This window comes from Triticum aestivum, chromosome 2D, assembly GCF_018294505.1.
Source record: "Triticum aestivum cultivar Chinese Spring chromosome 2D, IWGSC CS RefSeq v2.1, whole genome shotgun sequence".
NCBI lineage: Eukaryota > Viridiplantae > Streptophyta > Magnoliopsida > Poales > Poaceae > Triticum > Triticum aestivum.
Genome location: NC_057799.1, coordinates 647,283,664 through 647,307,453, shown reverse-complemented (window position 1 = coordinate 647,307,453; position 23,790 = coordinate 647,283,664). Strand labels below are relative to the sequence as shown.

Sequence of the window (23,790 nt, the reverse complement as noted above, 5' to 3'; positions counted from 1 at the left end):
ATTTGCAAGTCCACCCTCAACTCGCAACTAAGGTCCATATTTTTTTCCAGTTTCAAGTCCACCCTCGACTCGCAACTGCGGCCAACATATTTTTGTCCCAGTTGCAAGTTCACCCTTGACTCGCAACTGGAGCCCGGTCTTTTTTGTCACAATTGCAAATCCACCCTCGACACCCGACTAGGGCCCGAACTTTTTTTCAGCTGCAAGTCCACACTCCACTCGCAACTGGGGCCTGACTTTTTTTTCAGTTGCAAGTCCATAATCGACTCACAACTGGGACCCAAATTTTCTTTCAATTGCAAGTCCACAATCGACTCGGCCTGACCTTTTTTTAATCTCAATTGTAAGTCCGCCTTGACTCGCAACTAGGGCTCAACACTTTTTTTGTCCCAGTTGCAAGTCCACCGTCGACTCGCGTCTGAACCAAACTTTTTTTCCTAGTTGCAAGTCCACCCTCTACTCGCAACTGGGCCCTGAGAATTGTTTTGTCCTAGTTGCAAGTCCAACGTCGACTCGCTACTGAACCAAACTTTTTTTCCTAGTTGCAAGTCCAACGTCGACTCGCTACTGAACCAAACTTTTTTTCCTAGTTGCAAGTCCACCCTGGACTCGCAACTGGGCCCTAGGATTTTTTTTGTCCTAGTTGCAATTCCGTCATCGACTCGCAGTTCAAACAATCTATTTTTTCCTAGTTGCAAGTCAACCCTCGACTCGCAACTCGGCCCTGAGAATTTTTTGTCCTAGTTGCAAGTCCACCCTTGACTCGCAACTCAGGTCCAACCTTTTTTTTCTGTTCCAGTTGCATGTTCACTCTTGACTCGAAACTGAGGTGCGGCCTTTCTTTGTCCTAGTTGCAATCTCACCCTGAACTCGTAACTGGGGCCTGACTATTTTTTGTCCCAATTGCAATCGCACCATCAACTTGCAACTAGAGCCCAACCTTTTACTTTATTTTAAAATTATTTTTGTTAAATTTCTAAAAAATGATTTTTGATGTATAGTTTCTTTAAATATTATTATAATTCATTTTTTTGGTTACCTATTTTATTTTCGCTGGTTTTTCTTTTCATTCTCTTTTTCTTTGTTTCATTCTCGGTTTTCTTTTTTTCTTTCTTATGTTTTACTGCTTTCATTTTTTGCATTTGTTCCTTTCTTTTTTTGGGTTTCATTGTTTTTTCTTGATTTTTATCGGGTTTTTTTTGTTTTCCTTTATTTCTTTCTTGGTTTTAATTGTTTTCGTTCTTTTTATAGGTTTTCTTCGGTTTTCATTCTCTTTTTTTTGGTTTTCTTTGCTTTTCCTTTTTGGGTTTTATTGGGTTTCTTCATTTTTCTTTGTTCTTTTGTCAATTTTCATCGGTTTCTTTTTTCAACATATGTGAACTTTTGTTGTACACATTCTTTTTTTGCGGGTGTTGTAATACACATTCAACATTTTTTTCTATAGATCAGAAACATATTATATATACATGTTTAACTTTTTGACATACACGATTAACATTTGTTCCTTCTTTATTTTTTTTAAATTCATGATTTTTTAAAACTGATTTAGCAATGTCCCACTACGTACTAGTTAACAACCCAGTACTTTAATCACTCGATGCACTTACTAGTCCCATTACACCAGCATGCAAGGTACTGCAGCACAGCGAAGCACCAGCATTCATGGCAACTATAGCAAAAGAGTGCATCACCAGAATGTAAAGATATTGTAGCGTTCTGTATTTGTCTTCACAGCATCCTATTGTAGTTCGATAGCGACGCACCCGAGTCACAGCGCGGACGAGCCTTCCGCACGAGACGGTCGTTCGTGTTTTTCAAAAAATGTTTGAAATTTTCAAATATGTCCACACTTCAAAAATTGTTCACATTTTCAAAAAAATTCGTGAAGAAATTGTTTGGAATACCAAATTTTGTTCTAATTTTCAAAAAATGTACGGAATTACAAATTGTATTCCCATTTGAAAAAAATCGAAAATTTTAAATTACTCGGGTTTTCAAATATATTCAACATTTTTAATTTGTTCACAGTTTGCAAAAAAAAAGGTTTCAAAAATTTCAAAAATGTCTTACATTGTCCATGCTGTATTACATTATGTAAATTCCTCGCTTTGTTAATGATGATTGCAGTCATCGGCTGGAGTGGTAGGAGGTGGCGTTTTCTTTGAGTGTGGTGCTGAGTTCAATTCCTATGACGAGCAGTGCATCACATACAATTTCTTTTTGTCATGAAAGAAAAAAATGGCTAAATGAGTGTTGACTCTTGCTGATGTCACAGCTTAGATGTGACATAGTCACACCCATTTCTTTTATGCGGTTCTTTCTTCGCTCGATACGGGACGCCGGCAACGGGCATGATTCTTAGACGAATTGATAGGAGTGTTATGTTTGCAGCATACATGTTCTTATTTAACTGTAATGATGTTGTGGAGGCGGAGATCCACGCACTTCTTGAAGGCCAGAAGTTTACTGCACAAAAGCTTAGTCGTGCTCACGATAGGGTAGCAAATCAGTTTGCAATATAAAGTCATGTACTACTAATTGTAGCATTTGTGTATGGCTACATAGAAGACGAAATCACTAATTGAGGAGTACTCATTGCAAAGATCACTCCAATTCCCGTGGTTGCGACAAGTGGCGCACATGCAGCACGCCACTTGTCGCAAACTGAGAGTTTTCCTTTTTTCGTCGATACGTTTATTCAAAACGTTTTATCTCTCAAACCGTGCGTCCAAATCTCGAACCGTTTTCACCGTTGGATTCCTCGGGCTAAGATTTTCAAAACTAGATCCCATGTTGATGTTTTAACGAACTTTTTTTTCACGAAAAAACCGGACGAAAAAAACGAACGAAAAAACCGAACCGGGAGCACGGGTTTTTTCCCTTTCCGAAAGAGGCACGCCCTTACCTCTCACGAAATCACAACCGTGCCTCTCGCGGAAGGAAAAAAAAGAGAAAACACGTTTTTTTTTCGTTTCCGAGGAGGCACGGTCGTGACTCTCGTGAAAGCACAACTGTGCCTCTTGCGGAAGCAAAACCGTGACTCTCGCGAAACGAAAAAAAGAAAACAGAAAATGCTTTTTTTTCCTTTCTGAGAGGCACGGCCGCGACTCTCGCGAAAGCACAACCGTGCATCTCGCGGAAGCAAAACCGTGACTCTCGCGAAAGAAAAAAAACAGAACACATTTTTTTCCCTTTCCGAGAGGCACGGCCGTGACTCTCGCGAAAGCACAACCGTGCCTCTCGCGGAAGCAAAACCGTGACTCTCGTGAAAGCAAAAAAAAACAAAAACAAAAAACGCATTTTTTTTTCGTTTTCGCGAAGCATGGCCGTGACTCCCACGAAAGCAAAACCGTGCCTCCCACGGAAGCAAAACCGTGACTCTTGTAAAATAATAAAAAAGAAAACACGTTTTTTCGGGCAAAATTTATTTTTTTTAAAAATATTTTTTGGGTTGAAAAGCTAAGGAAAACCGGTGGAAAACCAAAACGTAGAAAAAAACCGTTTTTTTTAAAAGCCGAAAACGTGTGCGGGAAAATAAAAAAACAAAATCCGGAGGGAGCGATCAGAGCGCGACACGTGGCGACTGGCTGAGGGCGCGCCAAGTGGCGCTGATCGTTGCGAGGCTCCCGAAGGAGCACTCGTTAACTAGTTGCTCCCATAGAGGACCCCCCTTGTATCGAATAACTTTTTTGCCTCTTGATTGTAACACTATCATAATGGAATAAAACTCCTGGTAGTTTTTTATGGAAAGGAATATAACTTCTTTTTTTAGGCAAAGGAATAAATATCCTATTACATCCTCAAAAAAAATCCTATTACCCACCCAAAAAATGTTCCTTTTCTCGATTATAAAAGATAAAGAAGACAAAAAAAGTGCGAATACGCAGGGGACACGGGATGAGATGGCCCAGCCCAGCAAGACCTATCACGATGCTAACCCTGGCGTAACGCACTGTGTTCAAAAAAAAGTCAGGCGCAACGCAAGACCGCAAGTTATTCCAGTACCGCGATCCCGCCGTCGTCGCCGCCGCCTGGAATCGCCTCGCCACCGCCTGGAGTCGCTCGCCACCGCCTGGATTCGCCCTCGACCCCGACTGTAAACGCCGTCTCCGTGCCGCCGCCCGCCGCGTGGGGCAGATCAAGGTTACTTCCTTCCCCAATTGTGCTCTCCTCCGGTCCTCCCGTGCGATGTTTGCTGCCTGCGTGCTTGATGACTCGAGGATTGAGGAAATTCATAATCATTGATGACTCGAAAATAGGCACGGTGGCAACAAATGGGGGCAGTATTTTGATCCAATCGCACATCTCAAAATTGTTCTTTGTCTTGCGGTATCCATCTCACCTCACAACAAATCGCCGTAGCCCTATCCGTGTCGCTGTATCGGTGCTTCTTATAGATTGGTAATAATGTAAATATGTAATGGTGTTGGTTCTTCTTTCGGCAGGAATGGACAAGTATCACAGCAACACTCGCTTTGGACCCCTCAACGACGCTCCATTTGCTCTCCATGGTAAGCACTCTTCCTATCTTACTCATACTTCTGAAATCTGAAGTACGTAGTTTCCAGATATCAAACAATCACGCCACATGTTAATTGTATAGATGGTACTGGGCCGTGCACACATCATCCTTTTAAGTGCATTCTTATTGTGCAGCTTGTGCAAAGGACTAACAACTGAGGTTCAGGCTGGAAAGAATGTTAGATAGATAGGGAGGTTTATTTGGTGTGTTATACGAGAGTGCTTCTATATCTCGTTTCTATCCGCACATGGTTTCGTAATCCAGTGTTGTTTAATGAAGAACATCCATCTTTTTGGTTAATATATAAAGCATGCAATTTCTATTAGTAGTAAACGGTATTATACTAGTATCGGCATTGTCTTCCATCAATCTTGCTATTCTGCACTAAAGGAATCTGCAGTTTATATCTTCTAATAAGGCTCTCTCTTCCAAACTGAGGCACTTACAGGGTCCTCGTGTATACAACCTAGAACTGACTTTTTTTTAGTGTTCTTGTTTGACTGTAAATCCTAATCCTGGCATGACTCACTAGTAAAAATGATGGTTCTTGAACTAAAATAGGCCTCTTTATATAGTGCCAGATTATATTAACCTAAAGGAACAAGTGCTCGTTTGATCTGTAGCTTATTTCTCAGATATTTAACTGCAACTCTCTCCCTCACTGGACAAAACAGAGATTACACTGAACCTTGATGTATGTGCTAATTGGTTAGCTAGTCATGATTTTAAGCATCTGAATCACATGAGAATACTTTGATACGATTAAAGTTTTGATTAAACAAATACTTTACACCTGTTGCCTGATAATAGCTACACCTGTATATCGATCAACTAATAATGATGACAAGTTACATTTGTTGCCTTTGTCTTTCAGGTGCCTCAGACTCATCTTTCAACAACATGGATAACCTTAGACGCTCCTCAGGCATTGGGCAAACAAAGAGCTATGCATCTTCTCCCTTAGGAGCTCTGCAACAGAAGATGCCTCCATCTGGAAATCGATCCTTACACACAAGTCGCCCCCTATTAGCTCCTGTTGCAAACCGCCCATTGTCTCCTCATCTTCCTCTGAAGAAGCCACAGTTGAGCGCTACGTTCTCCATCTCGCACCGTATATTTGGCGTTGCGCTGGCCGCTGCCATCGTATCCATTCCTCTTGCTACCAAGTTCAGCCTCATGTTTGGTGTCTGAGTGAAACAGAGATGAGGGGTGACATTGCTGTGGGTGTTCCATCATTGGGCACAATGCAACTCCAGGTGCACCTGCCATAACATCTTACCAGGCCTGCATATTTTCATTAATAATAAGTAAAACTATCCTAATGATCAGTGCAAAAACAAAAAACAAAAACCTCATTTTGGGTGTTTGTTGTTATGAGGTCTGCAAATCTGAAACAAGATCCTCTGCTTTGGCTTGAATGTTGTCCTTGCTCATTCGACAGCAACATAAGTCAACTTAATTTCTCATTTTGAAGTTTGTTCTGGCCTTGTGGTGCATTAGCCACTTTTCTTTTGGCCTCCTAATTTCTCTTAATTAAGTTGCAGATCCATATTTGAGTTGTAGAACAAATCAGATGAGATAATCATGTGTAGTAATACATCTCTGTTAATCATGAATGAATAGGCGCATTGCATTGCAACAACCGCAAGCTAAGTTGATGCTAAATTCCTCTCTTCTCCACGCTCAATCATCCTCTATCTTTCAGTGTCATGCCTGGGAGCAATGTGGGCGTATCTGTAGGTCACCGGAGACTCGACCCCACGGCATCAGATTCAAAGCTCACGACCCCCTCGGGGCCATGTCTACTCCTCTTCCAGCCAAAATTTGATCTTGTTATACCATCAATAGATCATAAATAAACAAACTTAAGAAAGAAAAGCCACCTGTTTTTATGCTGTCTATATGTTTACGATGGTGGGCCAGCGTTCCACAATTGAATAACAGCATCTCCAATTGATGATGCAGATGTATAAATTACAACTTTTTACATCACTTAGACTAAAAAACGCCCCTCCAACAAATGATGTAGATGTATAAAATATGACCACTGCTACGCGTCATCCGGCTGACGCGAGGCAATTATAAACCGCCTCTCGAGCCGTTGGATGAGGCGTTGCACGGCTGCCCGATTTGCTCCAAGTAGGATCACGTGGAGAGGAACAGACGCGGCTGCAAAAACTGAACCCTGTCTCTGCTGCGCAGCTCCTCCTCCATTGCTCGTCGCCAACGGCCGTCCTACTGTCTCGTGCAGCCGCACCGGCCACAACAAACCACTCATCTCCCCCATAGCAAACAGCCCTCGTTGCACTGCAGCTTCTGCCGCCGTGCGAGGTCAGGAGGTCACGACACCCAGGCATTGCATTGCAGCTCCACCCTGCCGGCGAGGTTCAGCACCACCCCAGTTGCATTGCAGCTCCGCCACAAACGTGCAGAATCACGTCCGTTGCATTACAGCTTCTGCCGCCGGCGAGGTCCGCGTGTCCCGTCACCACCTTAGTTGCATTGCAGCTCCGCTGCTGACGTGCAGCGCCATGTCCGTTGCATTACAGCTTCTGCCGCCGACGCGATCCGTGGGTCGCAGCACCTCTTGTGTTGCATTGTAGCTCCGCCGCCCCGGGGAGATCCGCGAGTGTGCATGACATTGCAACATCCCTCTGGCAGGCGTCGACCTGATGGACCCTCCACAACAGCCTCCGATGACAACACCAAGTCCTCAGCTTTACTCAAGTTAGCTTCGGCTATTTCAAGTGCCTTTTGAGCTTCTTCCGGATCAATATCACTACCCAGTTCCGCATCATTTCCTAAAATGATGATCTCATTATTAACTATTCTCGCAAAACCGCTCCACAGAACCGCTGTTAACCATTGGTCGTTGAGGAGGCGTATTCTCAAAGGACCCATATCTACTGCTGTGTTAATGGGGGCGTGGTTTGGTAATACGCCAATTTGGCCACTATTAGTGGATAAAATGATTTCTTTCACTTCACAATCCCAAATAATTCGCTTAGGAGTCAGTACATAAAGATTTAATTTCATTTCTTCGATTTGTTCTCCTCTTCTAAGGTTATAGCTTTCGTGCTAGCTTCATCGATGTTACCCACCAAATAAAAAGCCTGTTCAGGTAGGCCGTCTAATTCTCCAGAAAGGATTAGTTGAAATCCCCTAATAGTTTCCGCAAGAGCAACATACTTTCCTGGAGAACCAGTAAAAACTTCTGCCACAAAGAACGGTTGTGATAAGAAACGCTCAATTTTTCTTGCTCTTGCTACAGTTAAACGATCCTCTTCCGATAATTCATCCAAGCCAAGAATTGCGATAATGTCCTGAAGTTCTTTGTAACGTTGTAAAGTTTCCTTAACTCTTTGCGCAGTTTCATAATGTTCGTTGCCAACGATCCGAGGCTGTAACATAGTCGAGGTTGAATCTAAAGGATCTACTGCTGGATAAATACCCTTGGAAGCTAATCCTCTGGAAAGTACGGTAGTAGCATCCAAATGTGCAAATGTTGTGGCAGGGGCAGGGTCGGTCAAATCGTCTGCAAGTACATAAACTGCTTGAATCGAAGTTATAGATCCCTTTTTAGTAGAAGCAATTCTTTCTTGCAAAGAACCCATTTCTGTACTAAGAGTAGGTTGATAACCCACTGCGGAGGGCATTCTCCCTAATAAAGCGGATACCTCTGATCCTGCTTGAACAAAACGAAAGATATTATCGATAAATAAAAGCACGTCTTGCTTATTAACATCTCAGAAATATTCCGCCATAGTTAGGGCAGTTAAACCAACTCTCATACGAGCTCCCGGTGGTTCATTCATTTGGCCATAGACTAGAGCTACCTTTGATTCCTCAATATTTTTTTCATTAATTACTCCGGATTCCTTCATTTCCATATAAAGATCATTTCCTTCACGAGTCCATTCCCCTACTCCACCGAATACGGATACGCCCCCATGAGCTTTAGCAATGTTATTGATTAATTCCATGATCAGTACTGTTTTACCTACTCCAGCCCCCCCAAATAGTCCTATTTTTCCTCCACGTCGATAAGGAGCTAAAAGATCGACGACCTTAATACCTGTTTCAAAGATGGATAATTTCGTATCTAACTCGATAAAGGCAGGCGCAGATCTATGAATAGGGAACGTTGCACTACTATCTACAGGACCCAAATTGTCAACAGGCTCCCCAAGAACGTTGAAAATTCGTCCGAGAGTAGCTCCACCGACCGGAACACTGAGAGGAGCTCCCGTGTCAATCACTTCCATTCCTCTCATCAACCCGTCCGTAGCACTCATAGCTACAGCTCTAACTCGATTATTTCCTAATAATTGTTGTACCTCACAAGTCACATTAATTTGCTTATCGGCAGTGTCTCTACTCTGGACTACCAAAGCGTTATAAATATAAGGTAACTTGCCTGGGGGAAAAGTGACATCCAGCACGGGTCCAATAATTTGATCGATACGACCTGTACTTTTTTCTTCAATTGTGGAAACCCCGGGAGGAGAAGTAGTAGGATTGGTTCTCATAATTATCACATAATTAAAAAAAGGAATTTGTCGAAATTTTTCTTTTTTTATTGTTGAATAATGCCAAATCAAATCAAAAAAAATCCAAAAGTAAAAAGGAAATGAATTAGTTAATTCAATAAGAGAGAAAAGGGGACCAGGACTTGATTTCGTTGCCCAAGCGAATCCCATTCAATCGTTTACTCATGGAATGAGTCCGTTGGAAAGTTCAATCAATCTTTTTTTCATATACATACATTTTGCCTTTTGTGGAGGATCTGTGCCTACTCTACTTTCCTATCTAGGACTTCGATATACAAAATATATACTACTGTGAAGCATAGATTGCTGTCAACAAAGAATTTTATTAGTATTTAGTTAGGTATTTGCATTCAAAATAAGAAAAGAGAACTATTAAGAACTTGTAAAATAAGGATTAGGAATTTATTTGGGTTGCGCTATATCTATCAAAGAGTATACAATAATTATGGATTTGGTAAATCAAATCCATGGTTTAATAACGAACCGTGTTAACTTACCATAACAACAACTCAATTCCTATCGAATTCCTATAGTGGAATTCCTATAGGATAGAACATACACAGGGTGTACGCATTATATATGAATGAAACATATTCATTAACCTAAGCATGCCCTCAATTTTCTTTAATGAGTTGATATTATATTAATTGAATATCCTTTTTTTTTTTTTTTTTTTTTGCTAAAGTTTCATTTACGCCTAATTAACATCGAGTAGACCCTGTTATTGTGAGAATTCTTAATTCAAGAGTTATAGGGAGGGACTTATGTCACCACAAACAGAAACTAAAGCAGGTGTTGGATTTCAAGCTGGTGTTAAAGATTATAAATTGACTTACTACACCCCAGAGTATGAAACTAAGGATACTGATATCTTGGCAGCATTCCGAGTAAGTCCTCAGCCTGGGGTTCCGCCCGAAGAAGCAGGGGCTGCAGTAGCTGCCGAATCTTCTACTGGTACATGGACAACTGTTTGGACTGATGGACTTACCAGTCTTGATCGTTACAAAGGACGATGCTATCACATCGAGCCTGTTGCTGGGGAAGACAACCAATGGATCTGTTATGTAGCTTATCCATTAGACCTATTTGAAGAGGGTTCCGTTACTAACATGTTTACTTCCATTGTAGGTAACGTATTTGGTTTCAAAGCCCTACGTGCTCTACGTTTGGAGGATCTACGAATTCCCCCTACTTATTCAAAAACTTTCCAAGGCCCGCCTCATGGTATCCAAGTTGAAAGAGATAAGTTGAACAAGTATGGTCGTCCTTTATTGGGATGTACTATTAAACCAAAATTGGGATTATCCGCAAAAAATTATGGTAGAGCGTGTTATGAGTGTCTACGTGGTGGACTTGATTTTACCAAAGATGATGAAAACGTAAACTCACAACCATTTATGCGCTGGAGAGACCGTTTTGTCTTTTGTGCCGAAGCTATTTATAAATCACAGGCCGAAACCGGTGAAATCAAGGGGCATTACTTGAATGCGACTGCGGGTACATGTGAAGAAATGATTAAGAGAGCTGTATTTGCAAGAGAATTAGGGGTTCCTATTGTAATGCATGACTACTTAACTGGGGGATTCACCGCAAATACTACTTTGGCTCATTATTGCCGCGACAATGGCCTACTTCTTCACATTCACCGTGCAATGCATGCAGTTATTGATAGACAGAAAAATCATGGTATGCATTTCCGTGTATTAGCTAAAGCATTGCGTATGTCTGGGGGAGATCATATCCACTCCGGTACAGTAGTAGGTAAGTTAGAAGGGGAACGCGAAATGACTTTAGGTTTTGTTGATTTATTGCGCGATGATTTTATTGAAAAAGATCGTGCTCGCGGTATCTTTTTCACTCAGGACTGGGTATCCATGCCAGGTGTTATACCGGTAGCTTCAGGTGGTATTCATGTTTGGCATATGCCAGCTCTGACCGAAATCTTTGGGGACGATTCTGTATTACAATTTGGTGGAGGAACTTTAGGACATCCTTGGGGAAATGCACCTGGTGCAGCAGCTAATCGAGTGGCTTTAGAAGCCTGTGTACAAGCTCGTAACGAAGGGCGCGATCTTGCTCGCGAAGGTAATGAAATTATCCGAGCAGCTTGCAAATGGAGTCCTGAACTAGCCGCAGCTTGTGAAGTATGGAAGGCGATCAAATTCGAGTTCGAGCCGGTAGATACTATTGATTAACTAGATAAACTAAAGATAAAGAAGGTATAAATAAAAAAGAAACGAAATAAAAAGAGAAAAAAATCAGTTATGAAATGCAGTAATTCTTCTTTATTCTTCTAATTGATTGCAATTAAACTCGGCTCAATCTTTTTTAGAAAAAAAAAGATTGAGCCGAATAAAAATAGATCATGATATGATCATGAGACTTGACAAATCGAGATTCGTCTATTCTATATATCTAGAATATATATATTAAGGTATAATACAATAAAGAAATACAAATAAAATAATAAAATATAGTATTATCAATTGTATGCGCTTCTAGAGAAGTATGTATGCAGGAAGTAAATTCTAACCGCTTTCTTTTGAATCCAATTTCAAATTAGATTAGAAAGATAGAAAGGCCATGAGGATGGGAAAATCAAAATAAAATCTTTTTAATTAGTTCTCCTTTTTTGGAATTTTCTTATTATCCTTTCATTTTTTTACAGAATATTTTTCAAACTAAAAATAAAAAATACAATACAATAGTCAATATTCCTTATAATAGATATACTTAATTATATCATAAGAATCTTAAGATATTTTTCGACTAGATAGAAATAGTAAATTTGAATTGAGACACCTATTCCATGACGGATTTAAACTTACCTTCTATTTTCGTGCCTTTAGTAGGCTTAGTATTTCCGGCAATTGCAATGACTTCTTTATTTCTTTATGTGCAAAAAATTAAGATTGTCTAGTATTTTTTAGTGTAAGTAATATAATATGGTAGGGTATGTGGCTTTTTCTACACACACTTTCTACACACAAATGAAAAACGGTTATGGATGCGGATATAGGCTACGAGCATAAATGCATGAATATGCAGAGCCAGGTATAGCGAGTTTTATTTTATTTATTTTAATGGAATCAACGAATATTTTTTGAATAGAAAGTCAATGTATCTAACCTATTATTTCACAGGAGTACTAGTTGCTGAAGGCGATTTCAGAATCAAAAAAAGTAAAGTCAAAATTATTTAGCTTATTCTCTCAATTTCAATCGACCGCTGCTGGATTTAGTATATCTAATACGAATTGGCGATCAGAACACATATGGGTAGAACTTCTAAAAGGTTCTTGAAAAAGGGGTAATTGTTTCTGGGCCTGTATTCTTTTTCTAGGTTCACTAGGATTCTTATCGGTTGGGATTTCCAGTTATCTTGGTAAGAATATTATATCTATACTTCCATCTCAAGAAATTCTTTTTTTTCCGCAGGGGGTCGTGATGTCTTTCTACGGAATCGCAGGCCTATTCATTAGCTCCTACTTGTGGTGTACTATTTTGTGGAATGTAGGTAGTGGTTATGACCGATTCGATAGAAAAGAGGGAATAGTGTGCATTTTTCGTTGGGGATTCCCTGGAATAAAACGTCGCGTCTTCCTTCGATTCCTTATGCGGGATATCCAATCAATTAGAATTCAGGTTAAAGAGGGTCTTTATCCTCGTCGTATTCTTTATATGGAAATCCGGGGCCAGGGGATCATTCCCTTGACTCGTACTGATGATCAATTTTTTACTCCACGAGAAATTGAACAAAAAGCTGCCGAATTGGCCTATTTCTTGCGCGTACCAATTGAAGTATTTTGAGGTATCTTTTTTGAACTGAGTTGAATGAAGAAAAGAAGAATTGGAAGAAGAAAAGTTTTCTCAACACGGGGAGGAAGTCCCTTCTAAATTGGATTTGTTATTGTAAGGGGATTTTTAAGTATTTATCTAAAGGAAGGAACAAACGAGGATAAGAGAAATTTGCTTTTAATTTTTTTTATCCAAGTGAGATATATCGCATACTATTCTTCCTTTTTCATCCGAAAGGGCTTTTTTTTTATTCTATTTCACTATTTCATTCCATCTAGATCTAAGAAAGAACCCAATGCACTGAAATTCCACTAATAACTAATATACAAAAAAGAAGAATAGATACAGGGTATCAAACCTATATAGTAAAGAAGGCAATGCTTTCTTATTCCTGCAGTATAGTTACAACCGCAACCACTCGGGGGTTCCATAGTTCTATTGGAAAAATTCCTTTTGATCTAAGTGGAAGGATACAGGATTTTTTACTAGAAATTGCGCTCGCTATAAAATAAAAGTTTTAATTTGGGTTTTCCCGCAACTAAAGAAAAAGAAAATGGAAGAATTCTTCTTATTGCATAATAAAATAAAGAAACCTTAGAATTCCGTTTGCATAAGATACGCTACACCATACTATCGAAATTAAAAATAGGGTATGAGACAATTAATAACTTTGAAAACACGAAATAGTTGATAACATAAGTTGTTGTTCAGAAATAGCAAAGTGGAATGAAATCCAGTCTTAGTCAAATATTTCATATCTCTTCGTGTCCAAGCAGAAGGAAAAGGATACAATTTGAGCTGAGCGGAAAATCCATATCTCTATCTCTCTTATCCATTTAAAGCATATGGATTTAGAGTAGAGCATATGGATCAATCTATTTATAATTATAAGAATCGAATGTGTTTGTTTTTATGTTATTTTGTGAAGGAATGAAAACAATTCTATATGGAATGGGTTGGGAATTATGCCTAGATCCCGTGTAAATGGAAATTTCATTGATAAGACCTCCTCAATTGTAGCCAATATTTTATTGCGAATAATTCCGACAACCTCAGAAGAAAAAAAGGCATTTACTTATTATAAAGATGGTGCGATTTGACTCTTTTTTTTTTGCATCTTCGGCCGGAGTTGCCGAAGATGCCCGGCGCGCGCCCGACAAGCAGACACTAGCAACCCCACGACCCCCTTGCAGCAATGGTGGAGTTGTAGAAAGCATCACCGGACGCCCCCGCCAAAAATGGCCTCCACTCACAGCACCGGTGGTGTTGAAACGCAGCGGCGCCGTCTCGCCGGTCTTCACGCATCCCCTTTGCTGCCCATGCAGCGTTCGCCATGGCTGCCCTTGGAGCATCACGGGCTTGCAGCGGTACCTTCCTTGCCGGCCTGCAGCATCCTTTGTCGAGCAGAGGACCGTGCGGTGCCTCCTCGGCTTGCCGGCTTGTAGCGGAGTGGGAGGCAGAAGACATGTTGGCAAGATCTACAGAAGTGGTCAACGTTCGTCGGGGGAGAAATGCTTCAGCGAGATGTTGAGATAAGAGCATCTCCAGCCGCGCCCCCAACAGGCCCTCTCAAACGACTTTTTCCATGCCGATGCCGAAAAAACGTCCCAGTCGCGCCCCTAGGATGCCGAAATCCGCCGGCTCGGCCCGTTTTTTGGCCCGGCGTTCGCAGGCCGAACCCGGCACACTGGGGGGCGCTCGGGGGCTCCGGCGCAAGGGAAAAGCACGTCTGACCCACACCGTCAGGCGAAAAGTCAAGACTAACGTCCAGATTCGCCTGCCAGCCCCGCGCGCTCGGCCGCCAACCGGCTGATCCCGGCGCAGTCCACCGCCCAGCACCGCTAGATAGCCCATTGCCCGCCAGAAAAAGAGCAGAGGTTTCGCCGAGGCAGGCTATCCACCACCGGCTGGGCGATTTTTTCGGCGTTCCGGCCGGGGAGGGGCAGTGCAGCGGCGGGTGCGCGCCCACCGCGCTCGTAAGGTGTTAGGCGATTTGCCTGCCTCGGCAATGGACACAGACGACGAGGAGGCGCTCGCCGCGCTGCTGGAGGAGGAAGCCGAGGCCGGCGTCCAGGAAGAGGAACCTCTCATGGTCCTCGCCGCCCTGGCCAGCCTGCTGGCAAGCAATGAAAAGCCACGGCGAGGTGGCTCGGCGCCGGGGCCGATGAAAGCAAAGAACCGGCATCGTCTCGAAGGCTACTGCATGCTCTACTCCGACTATTTCGCCGACGCTCCACTGCACGGCGACAAAGTATTTCGGCGCCGTTATCGGATGAGCCGAAAGCTTTTCCTCAGGATTGTGAATTTCATCCGGGAGTTCGACAGCTACTTCAAGTGCAAGATGGATTGCACCGGCAAACTTGGATTCACCTCAATCCAGAAGTGCACGACAGCGATGAGGATGCTTGCATACGGAGCTCCCGGTGATTCACTCGACGACTATGGGCGCATGGCCGAGTCCACCACCATTGAGTGTTTCTACAAGTTCTGTCGGGCAGTGGTGGTAGTGTTTGGACCGCAATACTTGCGAACACCCAATGCGGAAGACACAGCTCGGATCCTAGCACAGATTGCAGCAAAGAGGATTTCCTGGGATGCTTGGAAGCATCGACTTCATGCATTGGAAATGGAAGAACTGCCCATTTGCATGGCAGGGGATGTACAAAGGCGCCAAAGGCGGTTGCAGTGTGGTACTTGAGGCGGTGGCCACACATGACCTCTAGATTTGGCACTTCTTTGGTATGCCAGGAACTCACAATGACATCAACGTGTTGCAGTGCTCCCTGTCTTTGCCAAGCTTGTTGAAGGTCATTCTCCTTCGGTGAACTTCGAGGTCAATGGGCGGCACTACAACAAGGGGTACTACCTAACTGATGGCATCTATCCGAGATGGTCTACATTTGTGAAGACTATCTCAAACGATGTGCCAGGAGGCAAGAAGTCCCACTTTGCCAAGGTGCAGGAGGCTTGCAGGAAGGATGTCGAGCGGGCATTTGGTTTGCTCCAATATCGATTTGCTGTTGTCCGGTACCCTGCTCAGACCTGGTCGAAAGATCAAATGTGAGAGATCATGCCATCTTGCACAACATGATCATCGAGAGTGGGCAGGAAGAGCCAGTGTTTGACACTGAACCATACTACAAGCAGTGTCCTCTAGCCGAAGCTGATCACTAGCTACCGGCAACCTGGACTGCCTACCTCAGTATGCGTCGGGAGATCCGAGACCCACGGGTGCATCATGAACTGCAGCAGGATCTGGTGGAGCACCTATGAAGGATCAAGGGCGACGCCTAGCTCGACGTGTGATGAAGTATGAGTTTTTTTATTTGTTGAACTATATAATTTTTATTGAACTATTTGTTGTTGCACTATTTTGTTGTACTATGTGATTTTCTGTGATAAATTATGTGATAAAAAATATATTTATGTTCGAATTCAACACCGAACCATGCCGAACCACATCGAAAATGGGCCGATTCTCGCCGAAAATGGGTAGAAAAGCGGCCAGGAATAGGCCGATATCGGCGCCTGGGGACGACCTGGGGGCGACGGCTGGATGCCCAACCGCCCCCAGAGCCGATCCTACCGCCGACTCGCCCCCAGGCGGCGATTTTTACGCCTCCTGGGGGTGTGGGGGGGGGGGGGGGCAACGGCTGGAGATGCTCTAAGGTAGACGAGGCTGTGGGATATAAGGCAGAGAAGGTAGCGGTGCCTGGGTCCACACGGGGACGCGTGGCGATCGTGTGAGACGGTTGATTTCTCCCAGAAAATCAGTCGGGCAGAAGGAAAAGTTTTCCATAAAATATTTCTCCAAGTTTACATCTGATATAAGAAACATCACCAAGTAATGAAAATATATATCAGTTGGCTGCACGTGATGTAAAACGGCCGGCAGCCGCGCGAACGCCAAACTGTCGTTCGGAAATTTCCCGCTGCCCGCTGGCCCGCCCGCCCGCGTACCGCCTCCGGCGATTTCGCCCCGGAAACGCCACGGCCGCTATCCGTCCTTCCACCCCCGCCTCGGCCGTCCGTTGATGTCGTGCACTGATGAAATTGTTGTATTGTTTTATGTATATTAATTTGGGACGATTTTTATTTAAAATTGTGTGGCTCTAGCGTTGTTGCCGTGCGGCCATTTTGACATCACATGTTGTAGCAGCGCCCGTGCGGCTGATATATGTTACATTATTTGTTGGAGTTGGTGTTTTTTTGTGATGTAAAACTCATTTTTTTGGCGTTCTAACTTTACATCTAGCACTTTTTGATGATGTATTCTACATCAACTATTGAAGATGCTCTTACGATGGGTGCACGCGTTCGCAATTGTGTTTTATAAGCAATGATATTAAGCTATCAACCTTCAATGTTTGTCTAGTTTCTCTAGGCTTGGTATTCCTTTTTTCCAAACATCATGTTGGAACGTTGGATTCGAAAGATGAAAAAAGATGAAGCATGTTGGAACGGATTCAAAAGATTAGAAAAGAGGAAGCAAGAGATGACGACTTCAAATAACCTTGAGGTAACTTTTAGTATATCAGGAAAAAGAATCATCCTTTTTTTCTCGGTTTGTTCGGTCCTGATGTGTGTACTTTGTTTTCTTGCCCTTTAAAGTCATACTCTTCATGATCTTTCAAAAATATAAAGATAGAATTGACTTAGTTTTTGGTTTTCTCATGTTTAGAAATAAAAGGAGTATTTCGCAAAAAAAGAAGAAATGGAAGGAGTTCCATCCTGGTTTTGCTCATTTCTTGCAAATTGTTCCACCGCACTCAATTTTCTGGTCTAGGAGTGATCAGCTCTGCCGACGGCATGGTTGTGTGCATCGCTCAATACAGAGGTTGGTGGTTATGCTCCTTTTTGACAAAAAGCTCAGCCCGTGGCAAATATACAATGTCATATCATATGGCACAACAAGGTAATGCCGCCAATGCCAACCCAGTATGCTCACGTAGGCTGCAGCCACTCTAGAGGCACCGCGGCGAGGCGGGTGACGCGGTAGGAGCTGTGCAATGCGGCCCGTCTCTCCGTGTTCATCAAGTCGGACGAGGCGTCGGCTGGATCCGCAACCACCCAGACCTGGCCGCGGCCTGGGCTATTGATAGGTCCGTCAGCATCGCAGAGACAATCGTGTGGTGCCGCTGCCTCGACAGGGAGCTTGCCAAGATCGGCAAGGAACTGTTGCTTAGCGACACCTCCGTCAATGCCGGCAGGGGCAAGGCCGCCGCCAGGGCACCACGGCGTCGTCGGCATTGGTCGTGGCAGCCCTCAGCACCATGTAGGATGAAGCTAACCGGCTCCGCCACGAGTGCCAAGCGGCAGACGAACAAGGCTGTCGCGGCGGTCCTGCGCCCTTCCTTCGCTGGATGGACGATGATGGCACAGAAAAAGATAGTGGTGTGGCCGGGCTAGACGGCTAAGCGTACGAGATATTCGCATTCGAAAAGTTAGCCTCCTAGGTTTTTTTTCTTGGTCTTAGTTAAACGATCGCAACATCGGCCGTTTTATGTAAACTATGTCCGAACATTAATGAAATTCATCGTGTTCGATATCATTTGTCTAGTATTCAATTCGGTTTGAAATGTATGCACGCAGTTTTGGATGGCCGGCTTCCATATCAGTGTCTGCAGACTGGTGTCCGGTTTGAGATGGAGATGCCCTATTCTCCAGTTTTATTTATTTATTTTTAGAATCCATCGTAACCTCTAGTTTTTTTTTTAGAATATCGTAACCTCTAGTTAGTTGCTGGGTACACGCACGCACGTGATAGAGAGAAATGGGGAGGGAGATGGGCCAGATGCTAGGCCGACGAGCCCATGCACAAACACGCATCACAGCTCCCTTCCAGAATACTTCGTCGCCGAGTCGCATACGCTGGCGGCTAGGGTAGGCAAAAATATCTCAAAAAGATCAGATCGATCGATGCCGTTGCCCGCGAAGCGCCCTCCGGCGACCGATGCGGCCGCCTCCATCCCGGGCGCCGACGACGTGTTTCCGCTGGCATCCATGCCCGCTGACTTGGTCGAGCTCGTCGGCTGGCTGGTGCTCGCGGGCGACGACCTGCGAGGCTACGTCCGCTTCCGTTCCGTGTGTACGCACGTGCGGTCCAGCACGCCATGCCCGCGCACAAATGGCATTGCCGTCCCGCGCTTCCACCCGCGCCGGTGGACGATGCTGCCCGAGGGCCACGAATTCCACCTTGAAGATGGCCGGATGCGTTTCCTCAACCTCGACACCGGAGCGTTCGTCCGCCCCTGGCTCCCTCTTCTCGACGACCACCGCGTCCTCTGTCTGGTCGACGGCCTCCTCCTCCTGCAGCGGAGCCGGCAACACGATAATGAAAACGGCGATGATGTTTGCCTACTTCACCCCTTCACTGGGACCGTTGCCAAGTTCCCGCCAATCACGTATGTAACGATGAGCTTAGGATCAATCCACTGGAGTTCCCGCATGAACCGTCCTTACTTGTCGCCGGGCAGGGTGATCGCTTCCTTGAGCATTGGTGCTGACAGAGTTCCCATGGTCATGATCGTGCTTCTAGATCTGCGGCGCATACTATTTGCTACCACCAACGACAAGCAATGGAGTTTCTCTGCCTGGAGCTTCTCCCCGGATAACAGCATCATATCATCCCAAGGAAAATTTTACATGCTCCACAAGCCCACGCCAAGCACAGATGAAATATGGATTTTTCAGATCGACCCGCCTCGTCACGAGAAGACGTCGGGATTAATTTCATCTTCATTTTCGTTTCAGCCACCAAAGGTGATCACCATATTATGTCCCAAGGCCAAGATCCGCAGCCCTTTTGAACTGGTAGAATGTGACTCAGAGATCTTGCTCGTCGGTTCCAGCAGCGATCACTCCAAGCGCATGCTAGTGTACAGCATAGCGGATCTTATCCATGGAAGACTTGTCCCATTAAAAAGCATCGGGGGCAATGCTCTCTTGATTGATATTGCAAGCAGTGAAAGTGTCATCAAAAGGAGCTTGAGTGTCGGTTTTATGGCCGTTCCTACCATTACAGGTGACACCATTTTACGCAGGGATCCTACACGTTATAGATATCTTGAACAATATCACCTCGGTAATGTCACTTGGTCATCAAGAGCGGTGGTGTGCGCCAAACATAATGCATACGGGCGTTGCACTTGTGGCCTCATTAACCATATCTATGGTGTATGCCATTGTTTTTTTATAAATCAGTGAGCTACTGTAGTTTTTTTTTTCAGTCCTATTTACTTGAGTACTCAAAAACTGTAGAATCATTTCTTATTAGCACCTATATATTGTACGTACGCATCCATGCAGGAACGGATGAATAATCCTTCCGTAGCTAGTGCCGAACGGAGGAGATTGGAGATTGTACTGTGACGAAGTAAGTGTGGTGCTGCTTGTTTATTATGTGTAGATTTGCATTCTTCTCATGCATGGGAAGATGATTCACTTCGTTCGACAATTATATGCAGAGCCCCTTTTTTATGCCAAAAATACACGTAGCCTTGATGTGCATGTAAGATGTATGTAGAAACGCACTCGTCGTTATTATTGCAATCATGCACAAATAAGATGAATGAATCAATTATCCCCAGCCCCTAGCAATTGTTACGCAAAAGGGTGAGGATGTGAGAGAACTCCACTTTGACAAAAAAAAATGGAGTTTATTTTACCTTTTACCTTCTAGTGTTTTCTTGACATAGCATCCTTCTAGTCTATATATGTGACATAAATTACCTTTTAGGTTACCAAATGACATGTTTTACATCATCATCGCGTTACATCATTTTGTTTTACATGTTGTAGTGTTAGTTTCAGATAAGTGATGAGCATATTCTGAGCTAATTGATGAGTTACGTGGGACAAAGTGGGATGCTACTTGCAGCCCCTAGGGGCGTGTTTGAGGTGTGGCGTCTGGAGGCCGGTTCAGTGTGGTACACTCTGTCGGGTTAAGCTCCACCCCGGGTCGCTCCCGGGTCAACACCCGAACCACCATCCAATTCCTCGTGCCAAAAGGACGATCCAATCCTGGGTCACTGAACATTTTAGCTTCCTTCCCATCTCCACTCATAGTACTTATTCGTAGTTCATGCTTCGCGGTTCGTCGAATCATTGCTCGTAACATAACACATTTTCAACATTTGCTTGGAAACACAACTTACTAGGAGTAATCTCTACCAAATAAGTATCATTTGCCACACGTCTACATTTCATAGCTTATAACTTGCCTGAATTTTAGATCTCTGCATATGACTACTGGTCCGGGTGTACTGTTGGTCGACATGCCACGAGCAGAACCACGGGATCCGGGAGCTTGGTCGGCACAAGTACATTACGCACATGACCTCTGCAATCTGCATCACCACGTACGTTATCAAGCATGTGCACTTGGATCCTGGTGTAGCTTGCCACCTACTACTCGATCTCGTTTTGGATCTCTGCTCCCTCTTAATAACTCTTGACGACTTTGATGTCAAACGTTCGATAGATCGATCACATCTTGTTCCTGTATAAATAAGGGCCTCGTGTTGACGTGAGGAAGCCACGCTCACTTGCAGCTAGAACCAAAGTAGCACTAGTACACTGCAGCTGAAGGCACTGGGCTGCTGATCAAGGTAGCTAGCTAGGATCAATGGCGTCGAGCAGGACAGCAGCGATGCTGGTCCTCATGGCCGCGGTGCTGTGCCCTGCAGCCTTGTGTAAGCCGTCGGCGGCGTTCATCTCGATGCCCACCGACCACGTCGGTGGCCGTATTCCTCCTGTCTCCCCAGCCGAAGGGCTCGCCTTCAACTTCCATTCCGACTCCTGCCCGCAGCTGCAGGATGTGGTACGCTCCGCCGTGCAGACTGCGCTCCAGAGCGAGATCGCCCTCGCCGCCGGCCTCCTCCGCATCTTCTTCCACGACTGCTTCCCTCAGGTAATTTAATCCAGCTAGCTAGATCTCAATTCTTTTTGCAAATATATCTCATATTAAACCCTCCGTCCGAAAATACTTGTCATCAAAATGGAATAAAAGAGATGTATGACAAGTATTTCCGGACGGAGGGAGTAATAAAGTATGATCCAATGGATACTATAATCTGGTAATAAAGATGATAACGGAGCGTAAAATGTACTCATTTATGTCGATTAATGGTCAAAAATAAATATTTGAGACCATGTCAATGTATAGAGAGCATCATTTGTTTCGTGGTTGTACAGGGCTGTGATGCGTCGGTCCTTCTAACAGGAGACGGGCGCTGCAGCTCATCGAGTCCATCCGTGCCCAGGTGCATGCCGCCTGCGGGCCCGTCGTCTCATGCGCAGACATCACCGCCCTTGCTACCCGTGATGCCGTGGCCTTCTCCGGGGGTCAGGGCTACGACGTGCCGCTCGGCAGGCTCGACAGCCTCGCGCCGGCCCCAAGCTCGGCCGTCTTCGATCTCCCTCAGGCCAGCTCCAACGCCGCCACGCTCATCGACGTCTTCCAGACCCGCAACCTCGACAACGTCGACCTCGTCGCGCTCTCCGGCGGCCACACCATCGGGAAGGGCCACTGCAGCTCCTTCTCCAACCGCTTCTCCGAGGACTCCGACTTCGTCCGCAGCCTCGCCTCCAACTGCTCCAGCGACTTTAACCGGTTGCAGGACCTCGATGTCACCACCCCGGACGTGTTCGACATCAAGTACTTCACCAACCTGCAACAGGGCAAGGGGGTCTTCACCTCCGACCAGAAGCTCACAGCCGACTGGCGCACCGAATGGGTGGTCAACGGCTTCGCCGGGAACCACTGGTGGTTCTTCGGCCAGTTTGCCGCCTCCATGACCAAGCTCGGGAATCTCCAGGGGCCACAAGGAAACGTCGGCGAGATCCGTCGCAACAGCTGCTTCGTGCGCAATGGACAGAGCATCCTCACGACCACCAGCGACGAGGGGCTCGCCGCCTCTGCTTGAGATCACCGATGTTAGCGAGATTAATGTCTTAATAAGAGCTCGCTAGCTAATGTAGCCCATGTTATTCTATATAAGATAGATTTACTCTTGTTTAAAAATCATATTATAGCACTTTGTTCCGGGACTCCTAAAAGCATCTCCGACAGGCGCGCTTCGCGCGCTATAATTCTTTTACAGGGCCAAAACAAACTTTTTGTGTGCGGGAGCGACGAAAAGATTTTCGAGATGCACAAAAACACGGCGCCCTAAATTTGCAGCCCCGTAGCTCGCGCGCACACCCGCGCGCTAATTTTTTTTTTAGCGCGCTCTACTTTACAGCGACTCCTTGAGCGCTTTTTTTTTGTCTCCGTGGAACAAAAATGCTGGTTTTTAACGCGTGAGGCAGTTTTGGGGCGCGTGTGGGAGATGCTCTAATTGTCTAATTACTCATCTTTTTTCGAAAACATACGTGGTGGTTATGCAACTCAGATCCACCCAACGAACGCGACAGTAATTTAACCGGAACCGTACTTGGATCCCACGGTCGTACGTACAGCTAGCTTTCAGTCACATCCCGCTTGTGCAGGCCCCCGTCAATTCCTTTGAGTTTCGGTCTTGCGACCGTACTCCCCAGGCGGAGTGTTTCACGCGTTAGCTGGGCCCCTGATCCCATTTCTCGAAGTACGTGTCCGGATAGCCCAAAATGTCGCGCCCAAATCCGCTATATATTTGACACGGGTTTGCCGTAATGCTGGAACTTCTGAAAAAACCTTGAATTCATAGAGGAAGTCTGAATTTAACCTTGATCTCTCAATCCTTGGACCGGAGCCGGAGCTTGAGGACCCTATCCACGCCGTGCTCCTGCTCACCGCCCATGAAGCTCGGTGTGCATCATCTGTGAGTACGGCCCGGCACCTAGCGATGAGGAGGAGCAGCCGCTCGTCAGCACAACCCGTACGCCTACTTTGAGGATCTCTCGTCCCTTAGAGGGTGAAGAGGACATCGACGCATACATG

General features: G+C 44.8%; 3 protein-coding genes and 1 pseudogene across 3 annotated transcripts; 3 read left to right on the top strand and 1 right to left on the bottom strand.

Moving 5' to 3' along the window:
- The first annotated feature begins 3,934 nt into the window (after positions 1–3,934).
- On the top strand, positions 3,935–5,988 carry LOC123050789 (succinate dehydrogenase subunit 3-2, mitochondrial). Its single transcript, XM_044473522.1, has 3 exons — positions 3,935–4,143; positions 4,446–4,511; positions 5,397–5,988. Exons 2-3 carry the CDS (start codon positions 4,448–4,450, stop codon positions 5,711–5,713), a joined length of 381 nt encoding a protein of 126 aa, XP_044329457.1. The 5' UTR covers positions 3,935–4,143; positions 4,446–4,447; the 3' UTR covers positions 5,714–5,988.
- Positions 5,989–7,233: 1,245 nt separating this feature from the next.
- LOC123055350 (ATP synthase subunit beta, chloroplastic-like) lies at positions 7,234–9,728 on the bottom strand. The gene has a single exon (XM_044479347.1). It carries the CDS (start codon positions 9,220–9,222, stop codon positions 8,269–8,271), a length of 954 nt encoding a protein of 317 aa, XP_044335282.1. The 5' UTR covers positions 9,223–9,728; the 3' UTR covers positions 7,234–8,268.
- Positions 9,729–9,776: 48 nt separating this feature from the next.
- LOC123055349 (ribulose bisphosphate carboxylase large chain) lies at positions 9,777–11,276 on the top strand. Its single transcript, XM_044479346.1, has one exon. The coding sequence runs from the start codon at positions 9,837–9,839 to the stop codon at positions 11,265–11,267; it is 1,431 nt and encodes a 476-aa protein (XP_044335281.1). The 5' UTR covers positions 9,777–9,836; the 3' UTR covers positions 11,268–11,276.
- Positions 11,277–21,356: 10,080 nt separating this feature from the next.
- LOC123050788 (cationic peroxidase SPC4-like) lies at positions 21,357–22,928 on the top strand (annotated as a pseudogene).
- The last annotated feature ends 862 nt before the right edge of the window (positions 22,929–23,790 follow it).

Coding starts and splice junctions, on each gene's coding strand:
- LOC123050789 (XM_044473522.1), top strand. CDS start 4,448: ATGGACAAGTATCACAGCAACACTCGCTTTGGACCCCTCAACGACGCT. Junction 4,512..5,396: donor CGCTCCATTTGCTCTCCATG/GTAAGCACTCTT, acceptor TTTGTCTTTCAG/GTGCCTCAGACTCATCTTTC.
- LOC123055349 (XM_044479346.1), top strand. CDS start 9,837: ATGTCACCACAAACAGAAACTAAAGCAGGTGTTGGATTTCAAGCTGGT.
- LOC123055350 (XM_044479347.1), bottom strand. CDS start 9,222: ATGGGATTCGCTTGGGCAACGAAATCAAGTCCTGGTCCCCTTTTCTCT.